Source organism: Hyperolius riggenbachi, chromosome 12, assembly GCF_040937935.1.
Source record: "Hyperolius riggenbachi isolate aHypRig1 chromosome 12, aHypRig1.pri, whole genome shotgun sequence".
NCBI classification, from domain to species: Eukaryota; Metazoa; Chordata; class Amphibia; order Anura; family Hyperoliidae; genus Hyperolius; species Hyperolius riggenbachi.
This window is the reverse complement of record NC_090657.1, coordinates 67,906,473-67,920,110: the sequence shown is the minus strand read 5'-3', so window position 1 is coordinate 67,920,110 and position 13,638 is coordinate 67,906,473. Positions and strand designations below refer to the sequence as shown.

At 44.8% G+C, this 13,638-nt stretch overlaps 1 protein-coding gene across 6 annotated transcripts in view; it reads left to right on the top strand.

Annotated features, from left to right (window-relative positions):
- The window catches only part of RALY (RALY heterogeneous nuclear ribonucleoprotein), a 226,402-nt gene that overhangs the window by 152,875 nt on the left and 59,889 nt on the right, over positions 1-13,638 (top strand). For 4 of the 6 annotated variants that reach the window (XM_068262268.1, XM_068262269.1, XM_068262267.1 and 1 more), the window contains one exon: positions 12,992-13,261. In XM_068262268.1, coding sequence (XP_068118369.1) covers positions 13,006-13,261 — 256 coding nt within the window. In that variant the 5' untranslated portion in view covers positions 12,992-13,005. Of the gene's footprint in view, positions 1-1,842; positions 1,867-6,552; positions 6,652-12,991; positions 13,262-13,638 lie in introns of those variants that run through there. The other 2 variants (XM_068262271.1, XM_068262270.1) reach the window with 2 other exon arrangements.

The window sequence follows — 13,638 nt, the reverse complement described above, 5'->3', positions numbered from 1 at the left end:
GAAGTGCCTAGCAGTGTGGCAGTCACAGGTCATATCCCTCCATGTTGCATACCCACATGTGTCCACGCCCACACAAAGGGGCAAGGACTGGTTTTCCAAAGGGACCCTGAGGGTGGCGAGTGGCAAGGGTAGACGGGAGACCTCAGTTAGGCTGCTTCATTATAGCCCAAGCAAATAGCTCATAGTTGCCACTTTTTTTAGAAGCAAATCCCCCATCCTTCTTTTCACACATTTTAGTCCAGTGAACAGATCTGTAATTACCTGCTGAGAAAATGTCAGAAGTGTGCTAAATTCTATGTCCAATCTCTATTGCCTTGCTTGTCTTCAAATACAATTATAGAGCAGGATTAGTGATGGAAGAAAGGGTCAGTGTGATCTGGAAAATGGAAATTTGTTTTTTGCTTGTACATTTTTCATGGTATGCCTGACTGGAGGTGTGATGAAGGTGTGACTGGTGGTGTGATGAAACTGCGGCTGGTGGTGTGATCAAAGTGTGGCTGCTGGTGTGAAGGCATGGCTGGAAGTATGATGAAGGTGTGGCTGATTGTGTGAGGAAGCTGTGGCTGGTGGTCTGATGAAGGTTTGGCTGGTGATGTGATGAAGATGTGGCTGGTGATGTGATGAAGGTGTGGCTGGAGGTGTGATGAAGGTGTGGCTGGAGGTGTGATGAAGGTGTGGCTGGAAGTGTGAATAGGGCCAGCGCTTACACAGAGGCAAAGGGGGCGATTGCCCCAGGACCCCAGAGCCTGTAGGGGCACCTCAAAGTGCCCCCCAACTTATCTGTGCTCCCCAGAGACCCTGCAATGGACAAACAGAGGAGCACGCCACTGCCAAAGACATTGCAGGAGCCCCGAGGCCACAGATAAGTTGGGGTGTGAACTGGTGGTGGGAGGGGTTAGCTGGCTTAGGGTCCCTAGGGAAAATTTGGCTGCAACAAAGGGCCCTAATGCCACTTTCTGTTGGGGGGCTCCCAGGTTAATCTTGCTCGGGCCCCATTTTTACTAGAACCAGGCCCTGGGTGTAATGGTGTGGCTGGAGGTGTGATGAAGGCATGACTGGTGGAGTGATGAAGGTGTGGCTGATTGTGTGATCAAGTTCTGGCTGGTGGTATGATAATGTTGTGTTTTCAAAACATTTTATTGTGGTATAAACACAGATGAGTTTGAAGTTAATATGAAGGTATGATGAAGGTGTCAGGAGGTATGATGAAGGTGTGATTGGAGGTGAGATGACGGTGTAACTGGTGGTTTGATGACGGCGTGATTGGAGGTGTGATGACGGCGTGATTGGAGGTGTGATAAAGGTGTAAATGGAGATGTGATAAAGAAGTGAATGATGGTGTGATAGGGGCATGGCTTGAAGAGATGTGAAGGTGCGTCTTAAGGTGTGACGAAGGTTTCACTGGAGATATGTGAGAGGTGTAACATACCTTACCATCTACTAATAAATGTCCATCTGCAATGTATATTGTCTAGAGGTGACTGATAACGATGGCTCGATCATGGAAAGTTAGCAATAAATCTCTATAGGCAGCCAGTCATTAAAGTGAACCTCCGGACTAAAAATCTACTCAGCAGAACTGAAAAGGCTTGTTTTTTCTTTAACAGATTCACAGCATCAGAACTTTGTTTTTCTTACCAAAGCATCATTTTTAGCTGAATTTTTATCTAAGCTCCACCCATCAATGATGCTGTGCAGAGCATGATGGGATTTCCTATGTTGTTATTCACGTTGCCTAGCAACTGGGAGAGGTTATTAGGACACAGGACAGTTGAAACTGTGTCTCATGCTCCCTGTCACCTCCTTTCAACCACAAAGATGGCTGCCATCATGAAATCAAACATTTGCCTGTTCTTTTAAAAACGGGTGGGTAAGAGATTATATTACCTATCTATTTTAATTAACATAACTAATGTAACTTAATGACAGTATGTTTGTTTAGGCTGGAGTTCCTCTTTAACATACGTCACCAAAGAGGCGCCCACACCCACGACTGCTGCAGACTTAGGCACTTTATTATTGACCTGCAGAAGCGGGCCAGTACCCGTAAAACGCGTTTGTGTTGTCTTTTTTTTGTGCATCATTAAATGTATTTGTACCCATGTGGTTTGTTCATTGATGGAGGTAAAATCGAATTACTTCTATATCCTATGATTTAAAGTTAAAGTTAAATTCTGGGTGGCTCCTACAGGTTTTCTTAGTCACCAACATCAGCTTTTGTTATTCTGACAAAAAATCCCTTTTTTGGACTTATTTTACAACTCGCAGCAAACCAGACTAGCGTACAGTAATACACTTGAGGCAAGATTTGTTTATACCTAGAAACGTGGCTTGTGTTTATGTTGGTATATATATAAGTGTTGTTCCTGCTGAATGAATAAAGTAATGGTTACTCGATAAGTCCTCTGTGTGGACGGCTGGAATTTCCTCGGCCCGTTCTCCCCTGTGGTGCCTGGAGGAGATGTGGATATTGCACAGGACTATAATGGTGTATGATCCTATACTGTATACTGGACATACAGCCACAGAGATAAGTGAAGCCTATCACTCATATAGGAAAGCCGGCATCCCTGCCGAGCAATAATCTGTGTCTGCAGGAGGTGTGAACGTACAGTGAGTGACTCACCCAGCCGACATAACCACTTTCTGAGGTAAATATGGACTGAGCTGAAGGGTTTCCTTGACAATACAAACCATCATGTAATACGTGTAGATTCCTTCACAGTGGCATCCCTGCAAGTCATGGGACTCAAAGCAAAATATGAGTGAAGACTCTATCGTTTTCACCAAGGGGCATAACTATAGGGGAACAACCAATACAGTCAGTACAGGTGTGTTTGCGGCTACAGAGTGTCAGTGTGAAGATCATGATGGCCACACTTATTTTATGACCCTTGAAAGGTGGGCCCCCAGGCTGTGAGGGTCAACAGTGGGAGACAAGGAAAGGGCTGTGAACATTGCAGGGCCCCCATTCAATTTCTACTGGAGGATGGGGCCATGGTTTGTAGCAATGGCCCTGCAACTTCACCCATCCCCAAATCATCTCAAATATAACTACTGCATTTTTTGGACTATAAGACTCACTTTTTCTCCCCCAAAAGTGTGTGTGTGCGGGGCGGGGGGGGGGTGGAGTCACTGCGTCTTATAGTACAAGTGCAGGGAGTTCCTGACTTGTGAACGCCTGCCAATATGAACCTCCAACCCCCCCCCCTCCCCGCAATGTCGGGGACTCCCTGTACTGTGCCCATGCAGAGGAGGACACAGGGGGACAGACGGAGGACACAGGGGGACATAAAGGGGCATAGAGGAGGACACAAGGGAGACACAAAGGGGCATAGAGGAGGACACAAGGAGGACAGAGGCAGACACATGGGGGACACAGGAGGACACAAGGGGACAGAGGAGGGCACAAGAAGTACAAGGGGACATAAGGTACAAAGGGGGGATAATCCACAAGATGCCCCTTCACCATGGATGCATCAGGTTTAGTATATATTTTTCCCCCCTGGTTATTTGTACTCTACACCTAGGTGCAACTTATGGTCATAAGCGTCTTATAGTCCGAAAAATACAGTATTTTAAGCAATTCAGAAATGTTTTTAGATGCAGAACCAGCTGTCTAAGGAAAGGCCACCATTGGAACCCACCACAGTCTTTTATACCCCATGCAAGCTAAATTTGGGACACTATTGGTCAAATCATAAATGGTTAACTTTAGGGACCTCTCCTCCCTGGGCCCAGTGCTAAAGTACTACCTTTAAGGTGCGTACACATGCACTACTGTAACGAACGACGGGTCCGTCAGACCCCCTGGGCGGGCGTTCTGCCGACAGTAGAGCGTGTGTAAAGTCTGTCAGCAGACTGATGAGGCTGAGCGGATCGTTCAGAAACAGCCTTATCAGTCTGCTGACAGACTGTACACATACTCTACTGTCGGCAGAACGCCCGCCCAGCGGGAGGGTCTGACGGACCCGTCGTCCGTTACAGTAATGCGTGTGTACGCACCTTTACTCTCACTGATGGCAACCCTGGGGAAAGGTGTGAGAGACTCATAGCAAATAGAAATGGCGAAATAAATGACATCAACAAACTAAGCTTAGCTTTCTCCTGTGTCGTAATAGCCACTGTGGCTATAGTACTGACTTAATCCTAACTGATCCCTAGCACTACCTTAATTCTCACGATTTACCTAACCCTGATACTGCTCTGCTCATTAAAGGATTAATGAACTTGCAATCAAAAGATCACTTAGCCTTCAAGCTAGTATAAAAGTAAATGGAATTGCATACCTTAAATCATGGTTGTCCAAATGTTTTAAGCCAAGGGCCATATCACCATATCATCATCGGCTAGGGGGGCCGAGCTACCAAAATCAAACACAATTTTTGCTGATTGCCATTAGGTACACTATGGGCCTGATTCACAAAGCGGTGCTAACAGTTAGCACCCTTGTGAAAAGCAGGGGCGTAGCAATAGGGGGTGCAGCGGTAGCGACCGCATCGGGGCCCTTGGGCCAGAGGGGCCCCGAAGGGCCCTCCCTCAACTACAGTATTAGCTCTCTATTGGTCCTGTGCTCATAATAATCACTTCTATAGATACTTTGAATAGTGGTAATCATTAACAGACTGTTTCCCATCCCTTTCTTGCACCTCTGACTCTGTAGTTGCCATTGGCAGGTTTTGGTGCACCGTATCAATTGCTATGTATAGCGTGCTTGGGGGGGCCCATTGTAAAACTTGCATCGGGGCCCACAGCTCCTTAGCTACGCCACTGGTGAAAAGCCATTTATCACGCCTAAACTCAGTTTAGGCATGATCAGTTTAGGTGTGATAAGTTTAGGTGTGATAAGTTTAGGCATGATAAGTTTAGGTGTGATAAGTTTAGGCATGATAAGTTTAGGTGTGATAAGTTTAGGCATGATAAGTTTAAACACCAACTGCGTTAGCACCGCAGTGCTCAGCTGATCAAAAGTTTTGCGCTAGCAAAGTCTGGTGCACTTCACATAGAGTTTAATGGCGCTGCTTTGCGTGCAGCACTTTGCACGCTATCTACACTTATCTAAACTTAGCATGCTTAAACTTATCACACCTAAACTTATCACACCTAAACTTATCACGCCTAAACTGGCTTTTCACCAGCGTGGTGCAATGGTTATCACGCCTAAAGTCTCTAACTGGGTTAGCACCGCTTTGTGAATCGAGCCCTATGCCTGTGACATTTTGTCAAATGAAACATTTCCGTGGGAAATAACCCATATACTGTGTGCAGTTAGCACGGTGGCAGCTGTTAATCAGTGGGCGCTACTGTTACAGTGGTGGCTGATATAACCTACAGGCAAACAAAAGTGGAAGTAGATCGGCAACATAGGGTGGCCCCTTCAAGCAGCACCGGCTCTACGGCCTGCGGGCCGCATGGAATTAAGAACTGTAGATAACTTTGGGACAATAACACACACTCTGAACCCTTCTAGACACCCTTCCAGTGTCCTGTAGAGGACTAATGGTTGGTATAAAAAAACCTTTCGCCACCCCCTCCAATGGAAGGTGTGTGTTGGGGGGAGAGAGATTGGTTGACCACGGCGGGGGAGGTAATTGCTAAGAAACTGCCCTTTGATCTTTCCCCTTAGCTCCTAAGCTAATGCATGCATCACAACATCCCCCACTAACCAGGTTAGCCTTAGTTAAACTTAGTTACATAAGTTATTTGTCCCTGGTTGGAGGTTCTGCGCTAAGCAGCCATTCCAAGGGTGTTTTCACCAAAATCCCATACTGGTTGTGGAATTCCACTGCTGCGCATCTTGGTTGCTTCATTCATTCCTAAGCAGAGATCCCAGGCTGAGATCATGCAGGGCCATATAAGTCTTCCTTACAAGATCTCATGGGCAATTTGATACCTTTTATTTGTGGGTTGGATTATAAAGCCTAATTCAACCCGAGCTCAAGTCTGGATTTATACTTTTTGTGCCCCTAGGCCAAGTATGTTGTGGCTCCCCTTTTATGTGCAACAGCCCCCCTCCCATTCCATGTGGGAGGGGAAGAGCCGCTTCTTTCATGTATATTATCCATGTACAGCTGCGCCCCTATTACATGTGTATCATCCATGTACTGCAGCCCCTCTCTTTCATGAACAGCTCCATTGGGCATCAGTTTGCCCTTTTCATGTGTTGCTCCCCATTTTCAGCCTCCTCTTTCATGTTCAGATGCCCCATTGAGATGAAGCCACCCAAGACAAGGGCCTTTGTGGCCTTTCCAGAAATTCAGCTCTATCCAAGCTGCATATCGAATTCTGTAGTTTGCCTCACCGAATAAGCCTGAAAATGTTCTTAATATCCCTTACACATGACAGTTCTGCTTTGCAGTAAGCAGCCGATCCAAACTGTCAAACTGAATCAGCATCACACCGTTCTGTACAAGACCAAAACAATGGGATTTCAATGCCAGCCGGCAATTACCCAGCCGTACATTTATGCCCCGTTATGTGGCGTGGATCAGTCCACCTCTCAGATCCCATAGCCTGCCCCAGCAGACACAGCCCAGATCAATATCTCCCATTCATCAGCTGGAATCCCATAATTGGCTGATTTAATAATATATCTCTAAAAGCTATGCCTCTCATCAGGAAATGATTTTCATTTAACAAGCCATCAGTTCGGTGAGTGTTTCTTATGCTTAATTGATGACTGACACATGAAGCCTGGAGTCTAATCATTTGCTTCCCTTTTTACTTTAATAAATAGTTATTGCAAAGGGTTTTTCATTCAGACGAGAGCTGAATGTGGGCATGCCAAGGTTATCATGGGCCTGGTATGTTAACTAAGGACGGATTTATACCTTTTGTGCTTCAAGGTCAAGTATGTTGTGGTTCGCCTTTCTTGTGCAGCCCCCTCTTCCATATGTAGCATATGTACATCATTCCCTTTCTTCTGTGAACAGCACTCTTGAGCATCAGTTTCCCTTTTTCATGTGTTCCTTCTCATTTTCAGCCCCCACACATGCTTTTGTCACCAAAATGCTAAATATGTTAAGTAGAATAGTGGGTACAAATACAAAAAAAATTCAAAAAGACCTTGTAGTTTTTGAAAAAAAATCGATTTTAAAAATGGAAAGGATTTTTTTTTTAAACTAAATGACAGTTTAAAAACCATTTTTCGTTTACATTTTTAAAATGTACCAGAGCTGAAACATAATAAAAGATTTATACATACCTGGGGCTTACTCCAGCCCCATCCGCTCGGATCGCTCCCACGCCGCCGTTCTCTGCTGCCCGCAGATTCGGGAACTGGGTCCCGTCACTTCAGCCAGTTGGTGCCAGTCTACACCGGAGAAGTGCGCCCTCTACGTATCTCTCCAGCGTCTGATAGAGAGATACGCAAACAGCGATCTTACGTTAGACTGGCTCCGACTGACGGAAGTCACGGGACGCGGTTCCTGAAGCTGCGGGCAGCGGAGGACAGCGGCGTGGGAGCGATCATAGTGGATGGGGCTGGAAGAAGTTTTTATTTTGTTTAACTCTGAGTCCCTTTAAAATCGATTTTCTCAAAAACGACAAGATTTTTTTGACGTGTACGCACTATTCTCCTCAACATGTGTAGCAATTTTGTTGGCAATAGCTTGAATAGGAGCTTCGCTATTAACCGCTAAAGTCAGCACTAAATTACGCAAAATTACGACTGAGTAGCATTAAAGTGGAAATTAATTACGATTTTCCCCAATTTTCACATTGTGATTTTGCATTGTAATTGCAAATTTCGATGCGAAAGTGCGCCTATGCGAAATTTGTGCTCACCACTAATTATGATTAAGGATCAGTGTGTCCGAAACACGTCAGTACTTGGCTGTGTGGGTTTTAACCTGATGTAATAAAGTTTGAATATTTTTGCTTTGGACATTGTGCAGAAGAGCGGGATTCACTCCATTCTTATGTACATACTAGTAAAAAGGCCCACCCATTGAAAAATGGGCGCTAGGCCACGACCGCTACCCCAGCAGCGCTCGCACAGACATTTCCCGCTTGCCTGTCCCCCAATGCTGTCTGAAGTATATGCTCTCAGGGACAGGTTGTTTGCTTGGCAGTTGGAAAAAGCTGTTATTTCCCACAATGCAACGATGTTCACACACAGCAAACTGTCAGGTCTGAAAGCAGGGACACAGGAGGACGCAGGGACACAGGGGACGCAGGGACACCGATCGCTTTTGAAACGATTACTTTCCTGGTGCCCTTGGCCATGGCCTTTGTGGCCTTGCCTGAAATCCAGTCATGGCCTGGATTAGTGGCTATAAGTGGAAATGTCAACTATACAAAGTCAGTGTGCCCGCTATTTGTAGCCACAGTTTGTATAGAGGGGGGGCCCTGGTGCCCAAATGACCATTCATAGTAACTAATCGCGGATGTTAACGTAGGAGCCTCTGGCGTTGCCCAAATTTCCTGCTTCGATTTGTGGGTCGTCTCCTTTGCAGTCAGGACAACTGAGAGAAACAGAAGCATGGGGCGGCTGACACACCAGCATTTTAGGAGCTGCGCTTACTTCCCTATCAGGCGGTATATTTAGGTCTACACCCGGAGCTGCACTTTAAGGTTCGGGAAAATGATAGTTAAAGCATAAAATAAGACAATGACAGTAGACAAGTTTCCCCATAACTGTGCCAGCACACATTACAGTCCCTGATCTGTTTATGTATTCATCCGTCACTAGAACAGGAGAGAACAGGGTCTGGGAGAGATGTCACTTCCAGTATACTGCATGTTATATGCATGGCTGCTTGCATTGTTTACCAAGAGATAGCTGTAAATTGAAATAAACATGTCATAGTCTTCAGGCTTTTACAAGGCAATTAGTGAGATGTTTTAGAAGATTGGATTAGCACGCTCCGCTACCCATGCTCCATATTTTGCAGGGCCGGACAAATCTCAGGTGACAATTAAAAACCGGGGTCTAAAAAATTACAAGTTCAGATTGTCAGAGTGTCACATAAGCTGCATTTACAAATATTTCTGTTTGGAGTAAACCTGATGAAAATAAACTGCAAGATCAGAGGTTATCTGCTGTGAAAACTACCTGTCGGTACACCAATGACACAGACTTATCCAGGTCATAGTCTAGACTGCCTTCCGGCCTCTACTAGATTAGCCATCGAAGCATGATGGCCCACAGTGGTGTAGCAATAGGTGATGCAGAGGCTGCAACCACACCAGGGACCCTGGACTAGAGGAACCCACGTGGGGCCATCCTCTATTTGCTGCATTACCTCTTATTGGTGCTATTGTGGTGATGATAACCTTTATATGAACTAAGAATGGTGATCATCAAAAAACATTGATTTTCATATGCTTACACCTCTTTCACCTAGTGTTTGACCTAAGAAAGCCAGTTTTGGTAGTCTGTGTCATGTGGTTATTATACAAACAATGCTGGGGGAGAGGCAATGTACAATTTGCACTGGGGACCATAAAAATTGACCAGACTTTACTATAAGGTTGTAGCTGATGTACTAGATGTAGACTGCCCTGATGATCAGATGGCTAGTACAGATAGTAGTTCAAGGCAAGTGGTTGGGAACCATAGTCAAAGGCAAGCAGAAGGTTGAGGCGGGTGGCAGCCAACTGAGGTTAGGGTCAAGCCACGGTCAGTGCAGGTGGCATATCAATGTAAGGTCTTGTTCCCACTATGGCCCATCTGCAAAGAGGTCCACAGCAGCGCAAGAGGCTTCTAGCCAGAACACTATATCAGAAAATACAGCTTGCACAATGCCAACGTATTCTTACTGTATTTATTTGAAGATTTTTCTTGCATCACAAAATATGTGTCGGAAATAATAAAGGTATACAAACAATATGGCCAGGGAAGGCTTGTATGACATTCGCAGCCAAGGGCTGTGCAAAATATTTACAGGCAAACGTATGTACCATAATCTATATCAAAAATTAGCTGCAGACGGTCCAGCAAAATTGCTTTCCCCTGCATACTTTTTAGAAATGCATTGTGCCTTGGGTCGCTGACACAAGGAATGGAAGACATAGGCCAGTATTCACTAAGCTCATCTCCACCGTTATCACCATGGTGATTAAGCATTTAGTATTCACTAAGCAATTTACAGCAGGCAAACCCTAAAATAAGGATTCTTTCCTTAAGTTGAGGAGAGATTTCTAAAGTTAAGGTTTGAATGCTTAAAATTACGACAGAATTCTAGGGATGTTCTAACAGGATGTTAATTCACATAGAGGAACGCAAGTGTAAAGTGTGTAATTATCACCTGATATGAGCTGTTGTTAAAGAGACTCTGAAGTCTCAAAAAAACGCACTTTTTATTTCAGATTGCTCTACGGTATTAATATGCCTCCTAAAACGCTGCATACCCGCGGCTGAATACTCACTATAACCCCAGAAATCCCCCGGGGAACATTCATGCAGCACTTCCTAGTAGAGGCAGAGCTTTGGGCTGTTGCTCTGCCTCTACTCACATCCATCAGCGCTGATCGCCGCCTCTCCCTGTCCCTCTCAGTCTCCTTTCACTGAGAGGGGCAGGGGAGAGGCGGCGATCAGTGCAGATGGACTTGAATGGAGGCAGAGCAACAGGCCAAAGATCTGCCTCCTTAGAGCAGCAAAATCCACAACCAAGAAAGTCGTGGATTTTTGCCCAGGGATTTTAAGCGGTTATAGTGAGTATTCATCCGCAGGTATGCAGCGTTTTAGGTGGCACATTAATACTATAGAGCAATCTGAAATAAAAAGTGGGTTTTTTTGAGACTTCAGAGTTTCTTTAACAACAGCTCATATCAGGTGATAATTACTCACACACTTTACACTTGCGTTCCTCTATGTGAATTAACATCTTGTCTTTAACGTTAGAATTCTGTCGTAATTTTAAGCATTCAAACCTTAACTTTAGAACTCTCTCCTTAACTTAAGGAAAGAATCCTTATTTTAGGGTTTGCCTGCTGTAAATTGCTTAGTGAATACTAAATGCTTAATCACCATGGTGATAACAGTAAACAGTGTTTTCTTTAAGTGGAGTGTTACTACAGACTGCTATGTAAAGTGAAGCATTCTGAGCTGTCTGATTTATTTTTTACTAGTTTTCCAGAAGAGGACTCTGTATAGAGACAGAAATATGCACAGCAGGCATACAGAGAGGGAGGAATAGAGACACAAGCATGCATATATATATATATATATATATATATATATATATATATATATATATATATATATATATATATACAGCCACACATACACATGCACACACAGAAATTCACACACAGAGACTCAGAAACACACACAGACCCAACCACAGCCACTCTTTCTCTCCTTCCCTGGCTGTCCTACACAGGCTAGCTGTGATTGTCCTGGCAGCAGGAGAGGTGGAGCTACATCCTGCCTGCGTGTGCTCCTTTTCTCCCTAACTCAGATTCAAGATATTGTGTCTGACGTACAAATCCATCCACAAAACCTGTCCAACCTACATTTCTGATCTTACTCAGAGATACACACCAAGCCGCTCACTCCGCTCCTCCAATGAACTTCGCCTGACCGTCCCCCGCATCACCCAGTCCCATGCACGCCTCCAAGACTTCTCAAGAGCCGCTCCGACACTATGGAACTCCCTACCTCCACCCATTAGGGCAGCCCCCTCCTTCAACACCTTCAAGAAGGCCCTCAAAACTCACCTTTTCACTCTTGCCTACCACCCCTCACAATTGCTCTAAACCCACAGCCGAACTCTGGTCCCCTACCTCTCGTGTCCCTACCTCTCCCTCTAGATTGTAAGCCTTTGGGCAGGGTCCTCCTCCTTTTGTGTCCTACCTGATCATGCACCTCCATTACTGTGAACCCATGCTATGCATTTGAGTGAACCTAACTTGCCTAACTCCATGCTCCCATCCAGTGACTGACTAAGCATTACCTTGTACTCATACTGTGCTGTGTGATCTGGTTTTCTTGTATTCCTGTATTGTCATATTGCTGTTTGTCACCCCTAAATATTGTCTGTAACCTAAATTAATGTCCAGCGCTGCGTAATATGTTGGCGCTTTATAAATACATTAAATAAATAAATAAATAAACTACATCTAGCTACATCCTGCCTGCATGTGCTCCTTTTCTCCATATCTACAATAACTACAGAGGTGATAACTTAAGCAGTGAAGTGATAAGACAAAACTCTCACTGTAAAAAGCTTATCACTACATGTTAATTAGGCAAGCTTCGTTAGTGAATTAACACTTAAAATACCGATCGATGTGTGGTGATAAGTTTTCACTTGCCTTATTATCACCAGCTTGATCTTAGTGAATTGTGGCCACAGGGTCAGTTCTAGACTTTTTGCTGCCTGAGGCAAACTTGTGAGCATGCGCTCCCCCCTCCCCACCCCACCCTCACCCAATTTGGAATGCTCGCTCAGCAACCAACAATTAATCTGCTTCATTTAATGTTCTCACATGACATGCAGCAGCTCAACACAATAGCATACTGGCTGGCTGTGAGTCTGTGACATACAAACTGCTCACCCTCGGCCACTCCATTCCTCCTTAGTCAGGACGGCAGTGCCACCTCCTCCCTTCTGCTGTGCAAGTCAAATGAAACACTACTGCTCTCCTGCCTCCCCCCTCCTTACTCACTGTCAGACTCCTCACACAGCACAACAAGCTGCTTTTCCCCAATAATGATCTCTTCACCTCGCTCTCCGCCCGCTTCTCCACCTACTCTGACTGCATGCTGTTAGTGTAAACACACAGTACAAACATGCTGCCCCTGTAATCTCTGCACCTGATGCTTCATGAGAGAGCCGGCCCTGTGTGGCCATTGTCACCATTCAATACGGAGACATGACTATATAGTCAATCTCCTATCAGTGAGCCATGCAGTGGTGTATAATTTTCAGATTTGAGTATAGCTTTAACTATTATAACAGGATCATTGTTTTACCTTAGTGTTTGTTTATGATGTCCCTATCTCATTGTCCCTCTTAGTGACATCTCATTTTTTGGTTTCCAGCCTCAGGGGAGAAGATGTCCCTGAAAGCCGCCACCAGCAACATCACCAACAAAAACGATCCCAAGTCGCTGAATTCCCGAGTCTTCATTGGTAACCTGAACACAGCGGTGGTGAAGAAGAGCGATGTGGAATCCATCTTCTCAAAGTATGGCCGGGTGGTGGGCTGTTCGGTGCACAAAGGATACGCTTTTGTACAGTATCTCAATGAGAGGCATGCGCGGGGCGCTGTCCTTGGAGAGAACGGACGTCTGTTGGCCGGACAGACATTGGGTGAGTAGAGATCTCAAGCTGTGAAAACTATCCTCAGTTACGGACGCTCACTAGAAATGGTCACTGATATGCTAATAATTGATTGTAAATTTAAAGAAAATTGTATGCCTTTTCCTGCTGATTCTGCACTGATAAAAAAATGGACCTTTAAGATGAACTGTAGTGAAAATAACATAATGAATACAATTGCTTATAGTTTATAATATTAATTTATACAGTAGATGATTTATTCAGTGTTTGCTCATTGTAAAATAGTTCCTCTGCCTGATTTACATTCTGAAATGTATCTCTGGTGATATCTTTAGTTCTGCCAGGTGATCTGTATGGACTCTTTGTTACTGAGAGTTCTATGCATAGAGGGAGATGCTGCTTGCTTG